Source organism: Dermochelys coriacea, chromosome 20 (assembly GCF_009764565.3).
Source record: "Dermochelys coriacea isolate rDerCor1 chromosome 20, rDerCor1.pri.v4, whole genome shotgun sequence".
NCBI classification, from domain to species: domain Eukaryota; kingdom Metazoa; phylum Chordata; order Testudines; family Dermochelyidae; genus Dermochelys; species Dermochelys coriacea.
Window position 1 is genome coordinate 17,861,706 of NC_050087.2, and position 18,482 is coordinate 17,880,187.

The following is an 18,482-nucleotide window of genomic DNA, read 5'->3' on the forward strand; positions in this document are numbered from 1 at the left end:
GCCTGGATGGGTGATTCCCAGGGTGGGCAGCCAGACCTGGCCTAGCTCTGTTCAAGCCAGCCTGCTAAAAATAGCTGTGTGGCCACAGCGGGATGGACGGCGGCTCAGGCCTGCCCCCCAGTGCCATCCCAGTTCCCACCCAGGCCCCATAAGCTAGTTTAGCTGGAGCAGAGCGAGCGTTCAGCTCCCCAAGCCAGCCGGGCATCCAGCAGCTCTGCCTTCACTGCAGAGAATGACATGTCTGGGCTGGAGTGAGCCAGCTCGGTGTAAACCCCGTGTGGGGACAAAGTGCTGGTGGTGTGGGCCTGGCTGAGCTGACCCCCACGAGCTCCAGGGAGGAGACAGCAACCTGGACCTTGTCTCCAGGGCACTACACGCAGAGCTGGCTCCAGGGAAGAACAGAGCCCAGCCCTGCAGCCGATCACCCCAGCCGTCTGAGCCAAGAAACCTCCTTGGATGGATTCAGTCTGGCTCCCACCACAGTTCTTCCTCCAGGAGAGAACAACCCCCCCCAGATCGGGCTGATGACATCTCAACCGCTGGGGTGCCATCTGGCTGCCAGACCCAGAGCATCACCAGGGTGGGGTGCTCCGGGGCTCCCTGCATGGGGACCAGGACAGAGGAAAGAGCTCATTATACACCAGGAAGGTGAAAGTGCCCCGCCCCCAGCCCTTTTCTGTCTCATTGGGGGGTGGGGGCAGAAACCATCTCCTCAGTTCAAACTTACCCCATAAATCAGGAGAGTCAAAATTCTGTGCCCACCACAAGGTGTCACTGCGGAGTCCTGGGCATTGGGGAGGAGGCTGAGAGTGAGCTTTTTGGGGCAGGGTCTATTTCCCAGTCTACATTTGTACAGTGCCTGGTACGATGGGGCCCTGATCTCGGGCGGGGTCTGGGAAGTGTCTGGCACAATGGGCCTGATTTCAGGCAGGGTCTGGGCAGCGCCCAGCACGACAGGGCCCTGACCTCAAGCGGGGTCTGGGCAGTGCCTGGCCCAGTGGCTCTCCACTCAGGACCAAGGTTTGGTAGCCACAGCAATATCACTAATGAGTGACCAACAGGAATAACTAGACTGACCCTCTGGCTGCACAGTGCTGTGCAGTGAAAGGGGCAAGATGCTATATCGTGGGGGGCCAAACCTTTTGGCTCAAGGGCCACATCTGGGTACAGAAATTGTATGGTGGGCCATGAACGCTCATGAAATTGGGGCTGGGGTGCCGGAGGGGGTGAGGGCTCTGGGGCAGAGCCAGAAATGAGGAGTTCAGGGTGCAGGAGGGGGCTCCAGGCTGGGGCAGGGGGAATGGGGTACAGGCGATGTGTGAGGGCTCTGGCTGGGGGTGCAGGCTTGAGGTGGGACTGGGGATGAGGGGTTTGGGGTGCAGGAGGGGGCTCTGGACTGGGACCAAGGGGTTTGGAAGGTGAGAGGGGAATCAAGGCTGGGGCAGGGGATTGGGGCACTGGGGGGCAGCTCAGGGGTACAGGATCCAGGTGGCGCTTAGCTCAGACAGCTCCCGGAAGCTGCGACATGTCCCCTCTCCAGCTCCTACGTGGAGGCGCGGCCAGGTGACTCTGCACACTGCCCGGTCTGCAGGCACCACCGCTGCAGCTCCCATTGGCCGTGGTTTCCAGCAAATAGGAGCTGCAGGGGCAGCGCTCAGGGCGGTGGCAGTGTGTGGAGCGGAGCCCCCTGGCTGCCCCTATGCATAGGAGCTGCTTCCGGGACCTGCTAGGAGCAGCCCCAGACCCCCCCCCCATAGCTATCAGCACTGCTTGTGCAGGAGAGCAAGTGTGGGCACCTGCCTAGGGGAGCTGGTCAGCTGCTCTGGCCCATCGCATTTCTCACAGGGCTGTCACACCAGGGCGTGCCCCAGGCCCAGCCCCCCCACCCCCATTCCTTTCCCCTACCCTGTCTGTCCGGGTGGAAGGAAACAGAGCAAGTGGTGCTGGTGATTAGAAACACAGGGCTCCGCACTGTGGGAAATGGAAGTGGGGATTGGGTGGCAGCCAAGCCCAGGGCTGGTTGGGATAAACACCCCCTGGGAACATCACCCCAGGAACTGGACACGATTGACAGTTGGGGGACCCAGAATGAGGCGGGAGGGAACTAATGGTCTGTAACATCACATATCTGGCGCTCCCAGCCCCCCTCTACACACAGCAACCTGCATATGCGCTGCGGGGTGGGTTAGAGCCGGCTCCCCGCAAAGGGAGTACAGCTGAGTGCTGTAACTAAAGGGGTCTGGGCAGCGCCCGGCGCGTCGGGGCCCTGGTCTCGGTCGGGGTCTCCTGGACGTAGTTCTCAGCTAGGCTGCATTGCACCCTCCCCAGGGCAGGACTGAGGGTTTCCTGCCTTTGCACCCCGTGGGATCTTTGCGTTCAAAGCAGCCGAGACCCAGCCCCACAGCGTTCGTCTCCCCATCACAAACCACCATCAGCCATCACTCGCCCTTGGCGATGCAGCGGACCAGCTAACGGACCGGTTCCCCCCGCAGCCCCCAGCCTGACCGCCCCCCACGGACAGCGGGAGCCCAGGGGCGCGGCCCCCTTCTAAAGGCACCCGGGCCCCAAACCCCGACGGGGGGGGGAATGCGGGGGCTGAGCCCCTGAGCGTTACATGGTCCAGCTGTCTGGGGGGCCCTAAGGGGAAATAGCTTGGGGTGGGCGGGCACAACACCAGCTCACCCCATCCCCTAGGCTGAGCCCAGCAGATGGGGGCAGCCCCACCCCAGCTCCCCTGGGGCACTTTCCCGCCCAGATGCCCGGCGATGCGGGCGGGGGAGGGCCCCGATCCTGGACGCAGCTCCCCCGCCCCACGGAGCCCCCCCGTTACCGTATGCCACGTCTGGTTCCTTCTCCATCGCTGGCCCGGACCCCGCGGGGGGCTGCGTTCACCAGCACCCTGCGCCGCCGCCGCTCGCCCGGCACAACTCGGGGGCCGCCGGGGAGGGGCGCCGGGGGGGCGGGGTTTGAGGACACACCCCCAGAGCTCGGCTGCCCGATCGCCTGGGTCCTACGTCGCCTGCCTGGGGAGGGGAGGAGAGGGGTTGGGGTCCGCTGGAGCAGGGCCATATCGCCCCATGGCCGCCCCATCCTGTCATCAGTCCATATAGTCCAATATCCCACCTCCTGCTGCCTTGGACTGGACCATCAGTCCATATAGATCAGTCCATATAGCCCAGTATGGAACCTCCTGCCATTACAGGTCAGAACTTCAGTCCACATCTCTCATCTTCCACCCTAGATCAGCTCATCGGTCGCTATTGGCTGATATCTCCCTGCCTGCCAGTGCCATGCCAGGTTGGGCCATCAGGCCATACAGTCCAGCACCCTCCTTCCTGCCCTGCAGGATCGAGCCATTACAGGTCCGCTGGCCCACTTGCCCGCTCCCGGAGCGCTGGAAAAGATACCACAGTGATGCGCACCGACAAGAACCTAAACAGCCTGGAACAGCAGCACGGGTCCATCCAGCTCGTTAAGTGGCTGCGAAGGGGACCAGGCCTCAGTGTCCACAACTCTTCCCTAATGGATCTGACTTACAGGTCGATATAGGCCAGCACCCATGTCCTGCCATTCTATATAGACTGTTGCTGGTCCCTATAGTACAGTATCCCATGTCCTGCCATGCCATATAGATTATTATGGGTCCATACAGCCTGATATCCCAGCTGTATCAGATGAGGCCATCGGTCCGTGTACATGCATCCCTGCAGCCTGTCAGAACAAATCAGGCCATAGAGTTTGAATTTTTTTTTTTTTTTAAATTAAAACTCATTGTTAAGTTCACTCCCTGCATCAGCTCAGCAGGAGGGGAGGGGGCACTGGTCCCAGGCACTGAGACCCCCCCCAGGACCCGCCCTTTGCATTAGATCCCAGCCTGCACCTCTTTGGGTCTCAGCAGTGCGCAGCCCCCACAGCCCTATAGAGCCCATGGGTTGCACACATGAATGTCAGTGCCTGAGAAGGAGCCAGCCGGTCATATTTCCTGTGCGCAGCTTGGCCTGTGATCCTGGCTGTTACGACAAGAACTCACAACCACAACCCCACCCAGCCGCAGTCCCGCTGCCTCCCTCAGATCCAGGAATGCTTGTGAAAGGCGAGCAGCTCTTCCCACACGGCCTGGAACTGCCTTGCTTGCTGCCCCCTCCAATTACCCTGGGTGTGGGCCCTGCTGCACCGTAGGTCGTCCCCCCGACAGAACATGCTTGTACCCATCCAAATATACACCGTGCACTTACAGAGACATGCTGAGCATGGAAGGCTCTGTCCCTGGGCAAAGAGCCCAGGGCTTGGCACCAGCATCTGCCCACACTGCCCAGCACAGAGCAATTGCTGGCTTCTGATTGATTCCCGAGCTTCCCCTTATTATTATTATAATATATGTACCTCAGCAGTGCTGAGAGGCCCCAACCGAGATCGGGGCCCCATCATGCCAGGCGCCGCCCAGACAATCAATCCCTATTTCCACTCTAAAGAGACCAGACAGACCAAGCAGGAGAATAGCAGGCTCACTCTCCTTTGACAGAGGGGGAACGGAGAGAGATGCAGGGACAGGCCCACGGCCCCACAGGAGAGTCTGGGGCAGAGCTAAGAACTGTCCCTAGATTTCCTGGGTCCTACCCCAGCACCTGGGCTGTCAGCCCAACCTTGCTCCTCATCTCTGTGCTGCCAAGCCCCAGGGTTTGCTTCCCAAATGGACTGATCTCTGCACCTCCCTGAATTCCCTGGGGACAGCCACAAGGCTCCTGCACTGGGCACCCCTAAAGAGATCCCAGGGTGCAGGTACAGCATAGCATGGAAACAGACTCCCTGGGTCCCTGAAAGGGGAGCACCAGCACCCCCTGCTGCCTCGCTCAGGAAACGCGTCACAAGGGATATGTGGGGGCTGGGCCCTTTGTTCATCTTCCAGCAGAGGGCTTCAGGTCCCTTGGAAAAGGGCAAGTCCCCTGCTCATGGGGAAGCCAGGCAATGGCAGCTCAGGCTCTGCTTTCTGGAGCCGGGCACTCCATTAGCCCTGCAGGCAGCTCAGCTGCAGTGGAACCTGGGGGCAGGGGGGCACCCCCAATACTGGGGAGACTGGCTCTCCATCAGGCTGGTGCCAGGGGCAGAGATGCTCAAAGCTCTGAGTTCTGCCCCATGGCACCAGCGCAGAGCCCCGGAGCAGCAGCCAAGCCAGATGCCCACCTGGGCAGGGCACAACTCCCGGGTTTGGGTTTTGTAATGGAATCATCCCTGTGGCCCCTGGGTTCGGCTGCCTTCTGGCTCCCGGGGAGCAGAGCGGGCACTCTTCAGGGAGGGGCCGTGCCCAGTGCAGCATACAGCCAATAACAAACAGGCCATGCCAATGGCACTGCATATGAAGTGCTGCCAAATGGCAACAGGAGGGCAGCAGCTGGGTCTCAGGCCCCCCCAAGCTGGAGGGAGCAGGTCTCCTCTCTGCTGAGTTTGCTGGCAAGGGGGTGCCAACCAGGGAATGGTGTATGGGAGGTGGGCACCCACCCCACTAGGAGATGGGCTGAGAGCTGGAGCAGGGGAAGGCCCCGAGAGTCCAGTGCTGCTGCTGGGTTGGGGAGAGGAGGGATCGGAGCCGGTCCACGCACATCATACCCCAGAGACAGTGCAGGTTAGTGGGTGGGGCGCTGGGCTGAGACTCAGGACACCTGAGTTCCATTCCTGGCCCTGCCACTGCCCTGCCGGGTGTCCGTGGGCAAGTCACATCCCTCTCTGGGCCTCTATTTCCCTGCCCAGGCTTTGGCTCTTTAGGGAATCTCTCATGCTGTGTCCGGCCCCAGGGGGACCCTGGATCTTGGTGGGGGGGTCTGGGCAGCGCCCAGCCCCAGGGGGGCCCCGGATCTGCTCAGGGCTTCTAGACGCTCCCGGGAGAATCTTCAGTGGGAAATGGCATTGGCTGAATGAGCTCCCACAGCTCCAGCTGCCGCCCGCCTGCATTCCCCGGCTCGTGCCATGCTGCTGAGCGCAGCCTGGCTCCCACGCCCCTCCGCATCTGCTCCACAACCCGCCTTTGACGCCTGGAGCCAGGCATCAGCACCAAGCCGCATAGCCCGGTGCAGAGGAGGCTGGATTCCGGCTGGCACCGGCCCTGCCCAGCACAGCCCCCCATTGTCCTGGCTGGCGAGGTCACCCGGCCCGGGGCTGGAATGCGCCCACGTGGATGGCTGAGGAATTCTTGCCAGGCCAGGGCCATGGACAGAGCAAGGAGTTTGTGGAGATTCCCCTGCCCCAGGCCATCCCCTCTCCTGCCGCATCTTTCCACAATGCCCCCCAGCTCCCTTACCCCACCCCCAGCCTGCCCCCCTCCCCCCAGCCACCCACACACACTGACAGCCCCAGGGCTGGGCTCTGCCTGCCCCCGGGAATGATCCCCAGGTGCTAAGTAGGGGGCAGGGGTTTGGGGCAAAGCACTGGGGGGGAGGGGGTCGCTGGACTCTTGGAGGGCAGAGAGGATTCCTCCAGCTCAGCCCCCTGGAGCTCCAGCCCAGAGATCAGGGCAGATCCACATGGGTGGGGGGGGGGAAGCCCACTAGCACCATCTGTCCCGGTGTCTGTGGGCCCAGGGGTTCCGTGCGCCCCCACCCCAGGGCGCCTCTGTGGCCATCTCCCTCCTTCCTCTCGGCAGATTTGTGTCACTTCCCCTTTAAGGGGCCAGCTCACCTGTGGGCACAGCTCCCTCACCTGGCCCAGGTGACTCTGCGGGGAGCCAGGAAGGAGGAAGCTGCGCACAGGCTGGGAGGGGGCCAGGCCAGGATCATGTCAGCCTCCGCTGTCTTTGTCCTGGACCTCAAAGGCAAGGTGAGCCCTGGGCCCTGTTGCCCCCGCCGAGGCCTCCAGCCCCCGACCAGCTCAGCCCAGGCAGCTGGATCCAGGCAGGGGAGAACGGGAGGGGGCACTTTGCAAGTGTTGCCTAAAGGGAGGCTGGAGAGAACTCCCAGCATGCTCTGCCCTGGTCCAGTGCCACCCCGGCCCCCGCTCTGAACAACTGGTCCTGGAAACTGAGGCATGGGGGGGGAAAAAAGGAAACTCACCCATGGCCACAGAACCAGATCTAAGACTAGAACCCAGGAGTTCTGCTGTCAGGCCCCTGCTCCAATCCCTAGACCCCACTCCCCTCCCAGAGCTGGGGAGATAACCCAGGATTCCAGCTTCCAGCCCCCCCCACCCCCCAACAACTAGACTCCACTCTCCTCCCTGAGTCCTGGCTCCCAGCCCCCCTGCTCCAACTAGCAGATGAGATGTGGGGAGGAGCATGCTGTGAAGGGATGGGGGGACATCCCACTCCCCACAGGGTCCCATGAAGGTCACAGAATGGCCAGAGCAAGGTGGGACTGGCCAGTCCATCTCCCATTCAGATGCCCAGCTCCAGCTCCACCGGGGCAGGTGGGGGAACAATCTGCCCCACAAAGGCCTCGTCCGACCCTGATGGAGCTCTGGGCTCTGCTTGCCTGGGCTCTGGAGGGGCTGCCAGGTCATGTGGGGCAGGGGCTGCATGGGTGCTGTGGGGGAGCCTGGCAGAGTGGGGGAGGCCAGAGCAGAGGGGGGAGTCCCCTAAGCAGGGAGTCCACCAGGCTACTCACCTGAATGAAAGGCCACAGAGACCTCGGCCCATGGTGGAACAGGGTGAAAGCTTCACTGTAGGGAGTGGGTCCCCATGGATGGCAGGGCTGGTGCTCTCCTGCTGGGGTCCCCATGGGGGGTCCCTCAGGCCTGTCCCCACACACCCCCATCCTCTGTCCCACAGCCACTGATCAGCCGGAACTACAAGGGGGACGTGAGCATGGCAGAGATTGATCACTTCATGCCGCTGCTGATGCAGAAGGAGGAGGAGGGGGCCCTGACCCCGCTGCTGACCCACGGCAAAGTCCACTTCCTCTGGATCAAGCACACCAACCTGTACTGTATCCTACCAGCGTCAACTGCCCCCCCCCCCGCCTCACCTTCGCAAGCTCTGGTGCCTGTGATCTCCTGGTGCAGTGTCCCCAAATGGATGATGCTAATTGGCAGTCGCCTCACCCCTCTCCCCCGGGCAGGTCCCTCCTGGGGCAGGGGTGGGTGCATGGGCAGAATGTAGCACCCAGCTCTCTGGAGTGACCCCCCCCCCCTTTCCTTAACTCGCCCCACAGTGGTGGCCACCACCATGAAGAACGCCAATGCCTCGCTGGTCTACTCCTTCCTCTACAAGGTGGTGGAGGTGAGCGATGCGGACGGTGCTGGATCCAATGGAGGCGCATCCCTGCAGCGCCTCCTGCTGGGGGGCGGGAGGGGCTGCAGCCTCAGCATCATGTCCCCGGGACCCCGCTTCAGTTGAGCAGAGTGGGGTTGGGAGAGCCAATGATGTCTGCACGGGGAGGCAGCAAAGCCCTGGAAATTGGAGCTCTGCCTGATCCCAGAACAGATCCACTTGATTCCCCCTCGCCCCCCCCCAGACTGGCAGTGCCCAGCTCCATGTGATCCCAGAACAGATCTGCTTGGTCACCTCCTCCCACCCCCATGCCTGGCCTGGCACCACCCAGCTGGCTGAGTGGGGCCAGGGGTTATTCCCGGGGAAGGGAGATCCTACCTTGGCCCCTGGGAAGAGGCAGGCGAGCGAGTGGCGTCTGAAGTGGCTGGTGCTCCTGCCCCTCTACCAGGTCTTCTCGGAGTACTTTAAGGAGCTGGAGGAGGAGAGCATCCGAGACAACTTCGTCGTCATCTACGAGCTGCTGGACGAGCTGATGGATTTTGGGTTCCCCCAGACGACAGACAGCAAAATCCTCCAGGAGTGAGTAGCCCGGGCAGGGGCCAGTCGATTCACATGACTGGGCCCGGGAAGGCAGCCAGTGAAAATAAGGCAAATGGAGAAGCTCAGAAAACAGAGGCTAGTACAGAGAGAGGAGTTTCCTGTCGGGTTCGTGGGGCAGGACCTCTGGCGCGGGTGTAACTAGGATCTCTCCAGCCAGGGGCAGAGTGGGCAGCAAAGCCTGTGCCCTGGGGAGGGGAGGGGCTCTTTTAACCGGGCGTCATCCCCAGGTACATCACCCAGCAAGGCAACAAGCTGGAGACCGGCAAGTCCCACGTGCCCTCCACTGTCACCAACGCCGTGTCCTGGCGCTCCGAGGGCATCAAGTACAAGAAGAACGAGGTTTTCATCGATGTCATTGAGTCTGTGAACCTGCTGGTGAGGAGGGCCTGGGGCCACAAGGGAGATGGGCCAAGGGGTCCTGGGGGGCTGGAGACGCCCCCAGCGAGAGCTAGACTCCAGCCGTGGCTCCCTGCCCTGGCTGGTGGCTGCCCAAGCCCCCCAACCCAGCTTGGCAGGAGCCCCAGCGTGTGTCAGGGCCGTGGCCAGCTCCTGGGGGCAGGGCTAAGGCCCAGCATCGAGCCCGTGCCCAGCCAGTGCGGGAGAGGGGAACAGGGTCCCTCCGCTGACCGTGCTCCTGGCCCCCCCAGGTGAACACCAATGGCAGCGTCCTGCTCAGCGAGATCGTGGGCACCATCAAGCTGAAGGCATTTCTCTCCGGCATGCCCGAGCTGCGGCTGGGCCTTAACGACCGCATGCTCTTTGAGCTGACTGGGCGTGAGTACCCAGGATGCCCCGGCCTGCCCCTACCACCGCTTAGCCCCTTCTGCCTGGGGCAGAGAGCACATACAAGGGGAGGGGGGGCTCCCTGTCTGGAGGGGCAAGCTGACCCCACAGCTGCTCCCCCAACACTTATGGCAGAGTGCCCTTTAGCACCTTGAGTTATTGTAGGCCCTACATAAACTGCATCTTGGGTAACAACTCACTGCTGCAGTGCCTCCTGCTGGTTGTCCAGGGAATTAGCTCTTTTCAGCCAGGAGCACCCTCTGCCAGTCAGTGGCTCACCTGCCGCTGGCCTTGTGCCCTCCCCAGACCCCAATGCCCTTCCAGCCTAGGGCTCTGCTCCCTGTCAGTACCCCCTCAGTCTGGGTCTCCCCTCCCCAGGGGACCCCCAACTCCTCCCTTGCCTCAGGGACTACTGTCAGTCATCATCTAGCCCCCGCTCCCTGGAGCAGACACAGTCCATACCACTCATCATTGGCCAGGGTGGTCGGACCAGCTGCCTCTGTCTAGGTCTGGGCTGCTCCTTTGCAGCCTTAGTACCCTTCGTGGGCCTTTACCTTGGCCTGCAGCTCTACTAGGCTGGAGCTCCCCAGCTCTTCCCTAGGTACCCCCTCAGCTTCCCCAGCAGCCAGATCCTCCTCTCTTTAGGTAGCTAGAGAGTGTCTCTCCCCTTCTGGGGCACAGCCCTCTTATAAGGGCCAGCTGGGCCCTAACTACACGGGCTACAGCTGTGGCTGTTTTCCCTCTCAGCCCTCCCACAGGGCTGTTTTAAGCCCTTCAAGGCATGGCGGCGGGGGGGAACACCCCACACACTTGGTGTTCAGCTTCTTATCACAGAGCAATAGATCTTTAGTGTCTGCAGGGCTCCCCACATCCAGTTGCACCCCCTGAGCCCTTCTGCCACCCCCCTCACAGCTGCCCCCTCTGGTCGCTGTTCCAGGTGGCAAGAACAAGTCGGTGGAGCTGGAGGACGTCAAGTTCCACCAGTGCGTGCGGCTCTCGCGCTTCGACAACGACCGCACCATCTCCTTCATCCCGCCTGACGGAGACTTTGAACTCATGTCCTACCGGCTCAACACGCAGGTGGGCAGGGGGCCCACAGGGAGGGCACAGCACCCACACTCAGCACTGTGCCCCACGCTCCCGTCCGACACGAGACTGGAGGGAGCAGGGGTCTGGGAGCCAGGATTCCTGGGTTCTGTCCCTGCTCTGGGAAGGGGGTGGGGATCTAGTGGGTTGAAGCAGGACTCCTGGGTTCTGCCCCTGGCTCTCCCAATGACTCACTGTGGGACTTTGAGTGACTCCCTTTTTGCCCCACTCCTGGGCACTACCCAGGGTGGGGGTGCCTGACTTTCCATTCTCTCTCTCCCTGCGGGAAGGTGAAGCCCCTCATCTGGATCGAGTCGGTCATTGAGAAGTTCTCCCACAGCCGCGTGGAGATCATGGTGAAGGTGAGCCCCTGGGCTGGGTGTGGGTGCGGGTAACCTGCCATGACCGGGTCCAAGGGCACCTCGATCCTTCGCGCCCCCCCAGATTTTCACACTGCTGTGCCAGATGCCCCAGAGCTAATGGGATGTGCGGACTCCCCTTGGCCTGCACTGAGACCCCCACAAAACACCCCAGCCTGCCAAGGAGAATGAACACCTACAGCTTTGTATGCCCCCAGTGGGGTAAGACTCTAGTGGGGAAGGATGGCCTAGTGAGTAGGGCACTCCCTTCAATTCATGAGACCTGGGTTCAGTTTCCTGCAGGACCCTGAGTGTGTCACTCATGCTGCCCCATGCCTCAGTTTTCCCATCAGTAACATGGGGTTAACATGTCCTTCCCCCCGGGGGCAGGAAGGTGGCTGTGACTTGGACAGGCACCTAGACAGGAGACCTTTCCCCTAGCGCTGCTTGGGCTGCAGGGCCCAGTGTCCTCATGGCTGAGGATAAGGCCCACCAATTAACTCCTCCGCATAGTAACTCCGCTGCCTTCCTGGCTGAGTAGCAGGAGGGTCTGACCTCATCCCCCCCATCTCCCTGGCCCCAGCTGGCTCAGCTCATGGGGTTGCTAAGCTGTGAAGGGGGAAGCCCCTGACGCTGCGTCTCCCCCTTGCCTTGGGAAGGCGAAGGGCCAGTTCAAGAAGCAGTCGGTGGCCAACGGTGTGGAGATCTCGGTCCCCGTCCCCAGCGACGCCGACTCCCCCAAGTTCAAGACCAGCGTTGGCAGCGCCAAGTACATGCCCGAGAAGAACATTGTCATCTGGAGCATCAAGTCGTTCCCGGTGAGAGAGCGGCCTTTGCCTTCCCCCTTATACTGGCAAGGGCTGGAAGCCATGACTCCTGGGTTCTATCCCTGGCTTTGGGAGGGGAGTGGGGTCCAGTGGTTAGAGCAGCAGGTGCTAGGAGCCAGGACTGCTGGATTCTATCCCTGGTTCTGACACTGACTTTGCTAAGTAACCTTGGGCGAGTTACTTGCCTGCTGCCTGTCCTGGTCGAATTGATCCCCCGGGTTGGCCAGCTGTTCGCAGGGATGTGGGAAGGTGGAGATGGGGCGCCCTGGGGTAATCTGCAGCCGTAGTTTCCCCATGAGGGCCACGCTTGTCTCCACAGGGTGGGAAAGAGTTCCTGATGCGGGCCCACTTTGGGCTGCCCAGCGTGGAGAAGGAGGAAGTGGAGGGGCGGCCACCCATTGCTGTCCGCTTTGAGATCCCCTACTTCACCGTCTCCGGAATCCAGGTAAGCAGGAGCGGTCAGGGGGGTTATATGGATGGAGGGGGGCTGCATCTGGAGAGGTGAGAACTAGGGGAGTGGGGGGCAGGGTGTGTGGGGAGTGGGGAGAGGGCCTGGGGAAGCCCGGGAGTGGGGGGGCTATAGCCTTTCCCATGCCATCACCCCTCCCCCTGCTCATGGTGCTTCAGTCCAAGCTGCCAGCCTCCCTCTTGCCCCACCCTGGTCTCTCCACGCCATCCTGCCTATGCCTGCCCCGGCCCTGGGGGGGGTGGGGGGCTGGGGAAGATGAGCTGACCTGCTCTGGTCTCACGTTCCTGCTGGGGACACGGCCGCTGTGTGGAGGTTCTGTGGGCAAGCGACTCATCGGGGGAGCTGGACCCAGGACCGGGGACCCTAATGCGACCCTAATGCAGAGTCTGGGCTGTCTTGGGGGGGGTGGGGGGGGCTAAGGGAAATGCAGCGACTCTGCAGATGGGTTGGAGATGCAGGGAGCTCAGGCCAGGGCTGGGATCTGTCCCAGCTCCTTGGGCAAGCCTCTGCCTCAGTTTCCCCTGGAGAGGGGCCAGAAGGGAAGGTCCAGGTGACTGGCAAGCTGTGGGGAGGGGGTACAGTTCTGAGCTGTGGGGAGGCTGGAGCAGTCCCCCAGTGGTGCCAGTGGAGGGCGGGAACGTCCCCACCAAATAGCCACCTGCCTTGTGTCTTCCTTCCCCGGCAGGTGCGCTACATGAAGATCATCGAGAAGAGCGGGTACCAGGCACTGCCCTGGGTGCGGTATATCACTCAGAGCGGGGGTGAGTCACCCAGGGGCTGTCCGGCTGGGGGGTGCATTGGCCGGGGTCTCCCCTCTCAGCCCTAGAGGGGGGAAGTTCACTCTGTATTGGCCCCCTGGCCATGGGGGCAAGAGTCTACTGAGGGCGGGCGGATTCCAGGAAGGGTCACCGGGCCATGGTGCACTTTGCGCTCCCGTGATCCATTTGGCCCATTATGATCCCCAGCTCCGCATTTCACACGCACGTCTTCCTTTCTCGGTCCAGATTACCAGCTCCGGACCCAGTAGGCACCAGCTGGGCGGCGAGGGATCCTGTGCCCCCATGATGGAAGGAGGCTGGAGCCCCCGGACCGCAGCGAGTGCCCTGTGAACCTAGAGAGGCCCTTTTAAGAGAGAATTTTGTGCGTTTCCCCTTGGGCTGCTGTCCGCCGTCCTGCCCCCAGCTGGGGCTGAATTTCTGACAATTCCCCTACCCCAGGCCCGGTCCTATCTCCTGACTTATCTATCGATTTATAAAGAGGAAGTGAACCTCGCTTGGCTCTGAGGATGGTTTAGTGCCAGTTGCCAGGGGAGTGTCTGATGTGAATCGGGGAGGGGCTCTCCTGACCCCTTTGGGCTGGAAGGTGCCACTGGTACCTGGGCGGGACTCGCAGAGGGCCCCGTTCTGCCCTCAGTTGCTCCCCACTGCAGTCAGCAAGAAACCCAAGGGAGGATGACATAGCCCGAGAGCTGGGATGGGATCTAAACCCACCTGCTCCTGGGCATGAGCCCAATCTCTAATGGGTCAGGAGGGCACCCCGGGGCCAAGGAGTCGCAGCACTGCAGGGCGCCGGGTCCCTTCCTCTGAAGCAGGAGTATCTGGCTGCTACAGGCCGGCCTCTGTACTGCCACGAATGGCAGCTGCGTGGTGGACCCCTATGTGTCATCCCTGCTATGGATCAGCTGGAGGGGCAATCGGTCGGGAGGGGGGCAGGAGGCAGAGAGCCTCTGCTGAGTTCTGCCCCGTCCCCTGCCAGCTCCATTTCCCAGGGCGAGGGTCTGACCCAGTGTTGGTGGAGAAAGGTAACCGGGGCCTGGCTCCAAACTGGCCTGCGGCTCCTCCCTGGGCCTGCTGGCTTTGCGGCGCCGTGTCCCGGCAAAGCGGGGGCTGAGGCGAGGGAGTGTTTTGCACCGGGCGGCTGGAGCTGCCAGTCATCCTCACACAGCGGCTGCTCGCCTGTGAGTCGGGTATTAATGGCCCGGGAGTAAAGGCCGATCCCCCGCAGCTCGGCGCCTGGGCCAGGGGGCGGAGGGGTGTGGGCAGGAGCAAGGCAGGATGGATGGGTGCTCTGAACTGGCCGGCATGGAGAGGAACGTATCCTCCCCCTCTCGCCGTGGGGCAGCACAGGAAAGGCCTGGGAATTTCCCCACACTGGTAATGCAGTGCCCAGCTGGATCGCAGGGGGCTGGCCCCCCATCTTCCAATGCAACATATGGGGCAGGTGCTTTGTCTGTCACGCTTCATCTAGGGGGGCTGGGGCATGGCAGCTGGGCACGCAGCGCCCTTCCCCTGGGGAGTCGCTGCCTGGCTGCCACAATCAGCTGCTTCCTCTGGTCCGGTCAGTTGCTGCCCTGTCCCCCTATGCAGGGTCTGCTGCCGATCCCTTCCCCACAGAGCATGGCTGCGGGAGGGAGTCGGGGGGGCACAGCCCAGGTCAGGGGGTGCCAGAACTTCGGCAAGGCTCCTGGTATTTGTGGGGGGTCCATGGGATGGGGGGCTCCTAGCAGGTGGGGGCAGAGAGCATCAGCCGGGGGAGGCTCCTCCGGTGGGGGGCTTCAGCCCCAGGGGGTCACACAGCCTGGGAGGCTTGGCCCCGGGGGGGCCTAGTGTCTGTGAGTCTCGTAGCAGAAGGGGGGTCCCAGCCGCTGGGGGTTCACTGAGACGGGGCGGGGGGGTCACTGGGACACGGGTCGGGAGGAAGGGGTCTGGCTGGGGGGTCCCTGCCCCCCCCAGGGTGGTTCGAGGGGGTCCCAGTCACTCCGGCGCCGCCGCCTCCTTCCCGCCCGAAGCTGCGTTTGAATCAGGGAGCCCCGCCCTCCGCGCCGCCTCCCAGCGGCCAATCAGAAGGCGACAGGCTCCAAGAGCTTGCCCGGAGCCGGGCTCTGATTGGCCACTCCGGGGAGGGGGCGTGGCCAGGGCGGTGGCGGTTCGGATACAATGTATCGAACTCGGAGCTGGGAGAGAAAAACAAACACGGGGCGGCCACGTGGGCGGAGCCGAGCGCGGGACCCGCCCCGGCCCCAACCCCCAGCCTCTCTGAGCCCGGCCCCGCCCCGCCCCCAGCGCCCCCCCCAGCTCCGCCCTCCCCCCTCCCCAGTGCCGCAGCCGCCGGCCCCGCTCCCTGGCCGCAGACGACCCGCAGCAGGGTGAGGGGGGCGCGGAGAGCCCCGGGCGGGGTCTGGGGGGCCGGGCAGCCCGGAGAGGGGGTCGGGCCGGGGTGCGGGGGAGCCGGGGATGCGGCTGGGCGGAGAGCCCCGGGCGGGGCAGCCCGGAGGGGGGGCCGGGCCGGGCCGGGCCGCGGAGCGCCCCGGGCGGGGAATGGGGGGCAGCCGCTGGGAATGGTGCGAAGGGGGGTGTCCCGGGAGGGGCCGGGCCGGCGCGGGGAAGCCGGGCGGAGGGCGATCCCCGGCCGGGCTACGGGCTGACCCCCCCGGTGTGTGCGCCCCCAGGTCCCCGCCCGGCCATGCTGCTGGGGGACGAGATCAGCGCCGGGGACCGGCTGAGCGGAGCCGCCGCCCGGGGGGACCTGGCCGAGCTGCGCCGCCTCCTGCACCAGGAGCTGGTTCATCCCGACTCGCACAACCGCTTCGGCAAGACGGCGCTGCAGGTGGGGCCCCCGCCGCCTTCCCCCTTGGGCTGGAGCCCGGGGCGCCCCCACCAGGCGCTTGGGGGATCCCCACGGAGAGCTGGCGCCCCCATCCCAGCTGCAGGTTGGGGTGAGGGAACCCCCAGCTCCTTTGTGGCCAGGCTGTCCAGCTAAGGGCTCTCCCTCCCGGAAAGGGCTGGGAAGCCAGCGTGGGTCCCAGTTTTTGTTGCCCCATCATCTCCAGCGCCCTCGTGTGCGCGTGCCCCCCCAGCACCCAGATCCCATCCCCCCAGTGCCCTCGTGGGTCCCCCCTCCTGCCTTCTGGCTGCCCCTCCTGGGTTTACACTGATCCCCCAGGTGCCTCCCAAACGAGCGATGTTTATAAACAGCTGGGGGGGTGCAGACCAAACAAGGGCCGCGCCTGACACAGCCACCAGAGCCGAAGGCTGCCACTTGGCCTGGCTCCAGGTCTCACTGGATGGGGGCCCTGGGTTAGAGTCTCAGTCCCTGACCGCCCCTGCCTAGAGCGGGCTGAGGGCTCTGGGGCACGGGCGCAGTCCCCAGCTGCCCATCGGGGGGGGCTCGTGGTCCTGGGTTCAAATCTCCTCCCCTGAGGCTACTTGTGACACCCCCCCCTCCACTTGCCCAGGTGATGATGTTCGGCAACACGTTTGTGGCAGAGGAGCTGCTGAAGCAGGGCGCCAGCCCCAACATCCAGGACGAGGCCGGCCGGGCGCCCGCCCATGACGCCGCCCGCACCGGCTTCCTGGATACCCTGCGCGTGTTGGTGGAGCACGGGGCCGATGTCAACGTGCCTGATGGGGCGGGGGCGTTGCCTGTCCACGTGGCTGTCCGGGAGGGGCACATGGAGGTGGTGCGGTACCTGGCGCCCGAGTCCAACCTGCGGCACCGTGATGCCGAGGGGCGCACCCCACTGGAGCTTGCCCGTCACCTGGGCCTCTCACGCCTCGAGGCCATTCTGGAGCAGCACCTCTCTGCCCCCGCGTAACACCTTCCTGGGCAGGAGGTGGGTGGCACCGATCCTCCTGGGACATCCCCAGTCCCACCGTTGCACCCGCCCCAAAGGGACTTGCCTGCCCCCTCCCGTCCTAATTCCCGGCCCGTGTAAAGGCAGCTCCCGACCCCCACCTACCTCAGAGTTCGTCTTTAACTTTCACTGTTGTTTCTATTTATATTTTTTGTGGGTGCTTTTCTCCCCTCCTAGGATGTTCCCAAGTGGGGGGGGCTTCTCCCCACCCCGTCCTCCTTGCCGTGGGTGCTTCCCCGCTCCCTCCCGGATGGCTGACCTGTGTGTGTATGTGGGGGGAAGCCTGGTTTTGCTGCCCATGATTCAAACTCAAACCTCTGGGTGGCTTGCTAACCTTGCAGCCAGGAGGAGTACCTGCCATGCTGCAAAGCCTGTCTGCGGTGTGGGGAGGGCACGGTGACACAACGGTGCTTCAGTTGCAAAGCCGGACCTTCCCTGCCCCCTCCCACTTCAGCGCAAAGCAGTGGGGGGGGGTTGTGTGGCTCCCTAGGAGAGAGCTCCATGCACAGGGCTCTCTGGTCTCTCCCCACCCCCGTATCTGCCGGTCTACCCCCCCTTCCCCCGCCTTGTACAGTGTTATTTTGTGAGTGTCCGTTTTGCATTGAACCCAGCCGGGAGGGGCGGGGAGTTGGTGGGGGGCACTGGGAACTGCGGCATGCAAAGGGTTAATGGGACCAAGCTGATGAGGGGGGCAGGGGGTTAGAGCCCAGCACAGTGGGGGGCTGCTCCTGTGTCAGCACAGCAGGTGCTTGGCACCCCACCTGGGGCTGGACTTGAGTTGGGGCTATGGGACAAATACCCATGTCTAGGGCCAGCCGGCATTTGGGATCCCCCATGGCAATGCATGGGGCTGCTATTAAAGAGGGCATCCCACCGGCAAGAGCCTCACGTTGCCCATGGGGTTCCACGCCCCGTCCCAGCTCAATATCAGCTCTGTGCCTCCCGCCCCGACTCGGTCCAGGCTGCCCTAGAGACTACACATCCCAGCATGCAATGCAGCTCACGCTGGGCTCTGTGGTCTTGCCAAGCCACGCTCCAGCCACGGTTTGGGGGATGGTGGCTGGTGTTGTCCCTCCTCTGCTAGGCCCCTCAGGGACGGGCGAGCAGCGTCCCTTCCCCGCAAGCGCCCGTGTGTTTGAAACAGAATTGTCTTTGCGTTGAAAACGTTTGAGCTTGATTCTTCCGGCAGCAGCCTCTTCCCGGGATGAATTGGTGGATCTGTGCTGTGTATATAGTGGTTTTTTTAAAACAGAGAAAAGATTAAACCAGATTCTATTTATTGTGCTTTGGAGGAAATGTTGGGGGATAATTTAATGTTTTTAACCATTAAATTAATATTTGTGGATTATGACTCCTGGGTCTTCCTTCCGGCAGAGATGGCAGCCCTAGCAGCATGGGTGGGTTCCCTGCAGCTGTCTTGCCACAGAGGTTGGGAATTAGGATCTCAATGCACTTTTCTGTCAAACTTCCCGTCACCGCTCCCATTTGATACTGGAAGGGGAAGTGACTCTTCTGAGGTGTCACAGATTGC

The 18,482-nt window shown here is 63.0% G+C and overlaps 3 protein-coding genes across 6 annotated transcripts in view; 2 read left to right on the forward strand and 1 right to left on the reverse strand.

Moving 5' to 3' along the window:
• SLC44A2 (solute carrier family 44 member 2) overlaps window positions 1–2,974 on the reverse strand; it is a 39,324-nt gene extending 36,350 nt beyond the window's left edge. The window contains exon 1 of one of the 2 annotated variants that reach the window (XM_043506366.1): window positions 2,831–2,974. In XM_043506366.1, coding sequence (XP_043362301.1) covers window positions 2,831–2,858 — 28 coding nt within the window. In that variant the 5' untranslated portion in view covers window positions 2,859–2,974. The remainder of the gene's footprint in view (window positions 1–2,830) is intronic. The other variant, XM_038379051.2, reaches the window with a different exon arrangement.
• Window positions 292–13,589, forward strand: AP1M2 (adaptor related protein complex 1 subunit mu 2). 3 transcript variants are annotated; one of them, XM_043506369.1, is made up of 12 exons: window positions 292–648; window positions 7,754–7,910; window positions 8,136–8,203; window positions 8,643–8,773; window positions 9,022–9,169; window positions 9,442–9,568; window positions 10,515–10,657; window positions 10,954–11,025; window positions 11,682–11,840; window positions 12,169–12,294; window positions 13,004–13,079; window positions 13,323–13,589. In XM_043506369.1, the coding sequence occupies exons 2-12, from the start codon at window positions 7,790–7,792 to the stop codon at window positions 13,343–13,345; spliced, it is 1,194 nt and encodes a 397-aa protein (XP_043362304.1). In that variant the 5' UTR covers window positions 292–648; window positions 7,754–7,789; the 3' UTR covers window positions 13,346–13,589. The 3 variants fall into 3 exon arrangements, with proteins under 3 accessions (XP_043362304.1, XP_043362303.1, XP_038234981.1); XM_043506368.1 differs by lacking the exon at window positions 292–648 and adding an exon at window positions 3,066–3,539; XM_038379053.2 differs by lacking the exon at window positions 292–648 and adding an exon at window positions 6,615–6,807.
• A 1,803-nt stretch (window positions 13,590–15,392) lies between these two features.
• On the forward strand, window positions 15,393–18,294 carry CDKN2D (cyclin dependent kinase inhibitor 2D). Its single transcript, XM_038378771.2, has 3 exons — window positions 15,393–15,463; window positions 15,767–15,924; window positions 16,553–18,294. The coding sequence occupies exons 2-3, from the start codon at window positions 15,781–15,783 to the stop codon at window positions 16,910–16,912; spliced, it is 504 nt and encodes a 167-aa protein (XP_038234699.1). The 5' UTR covers window positions 15,393–15,463; window positions 15,767–15,780; the 3' UTR covers window positions 16,913–18,294.
• The last annotated feature ends 188 nt before the right edge of the window (window positions 18,295–18,482 follow it).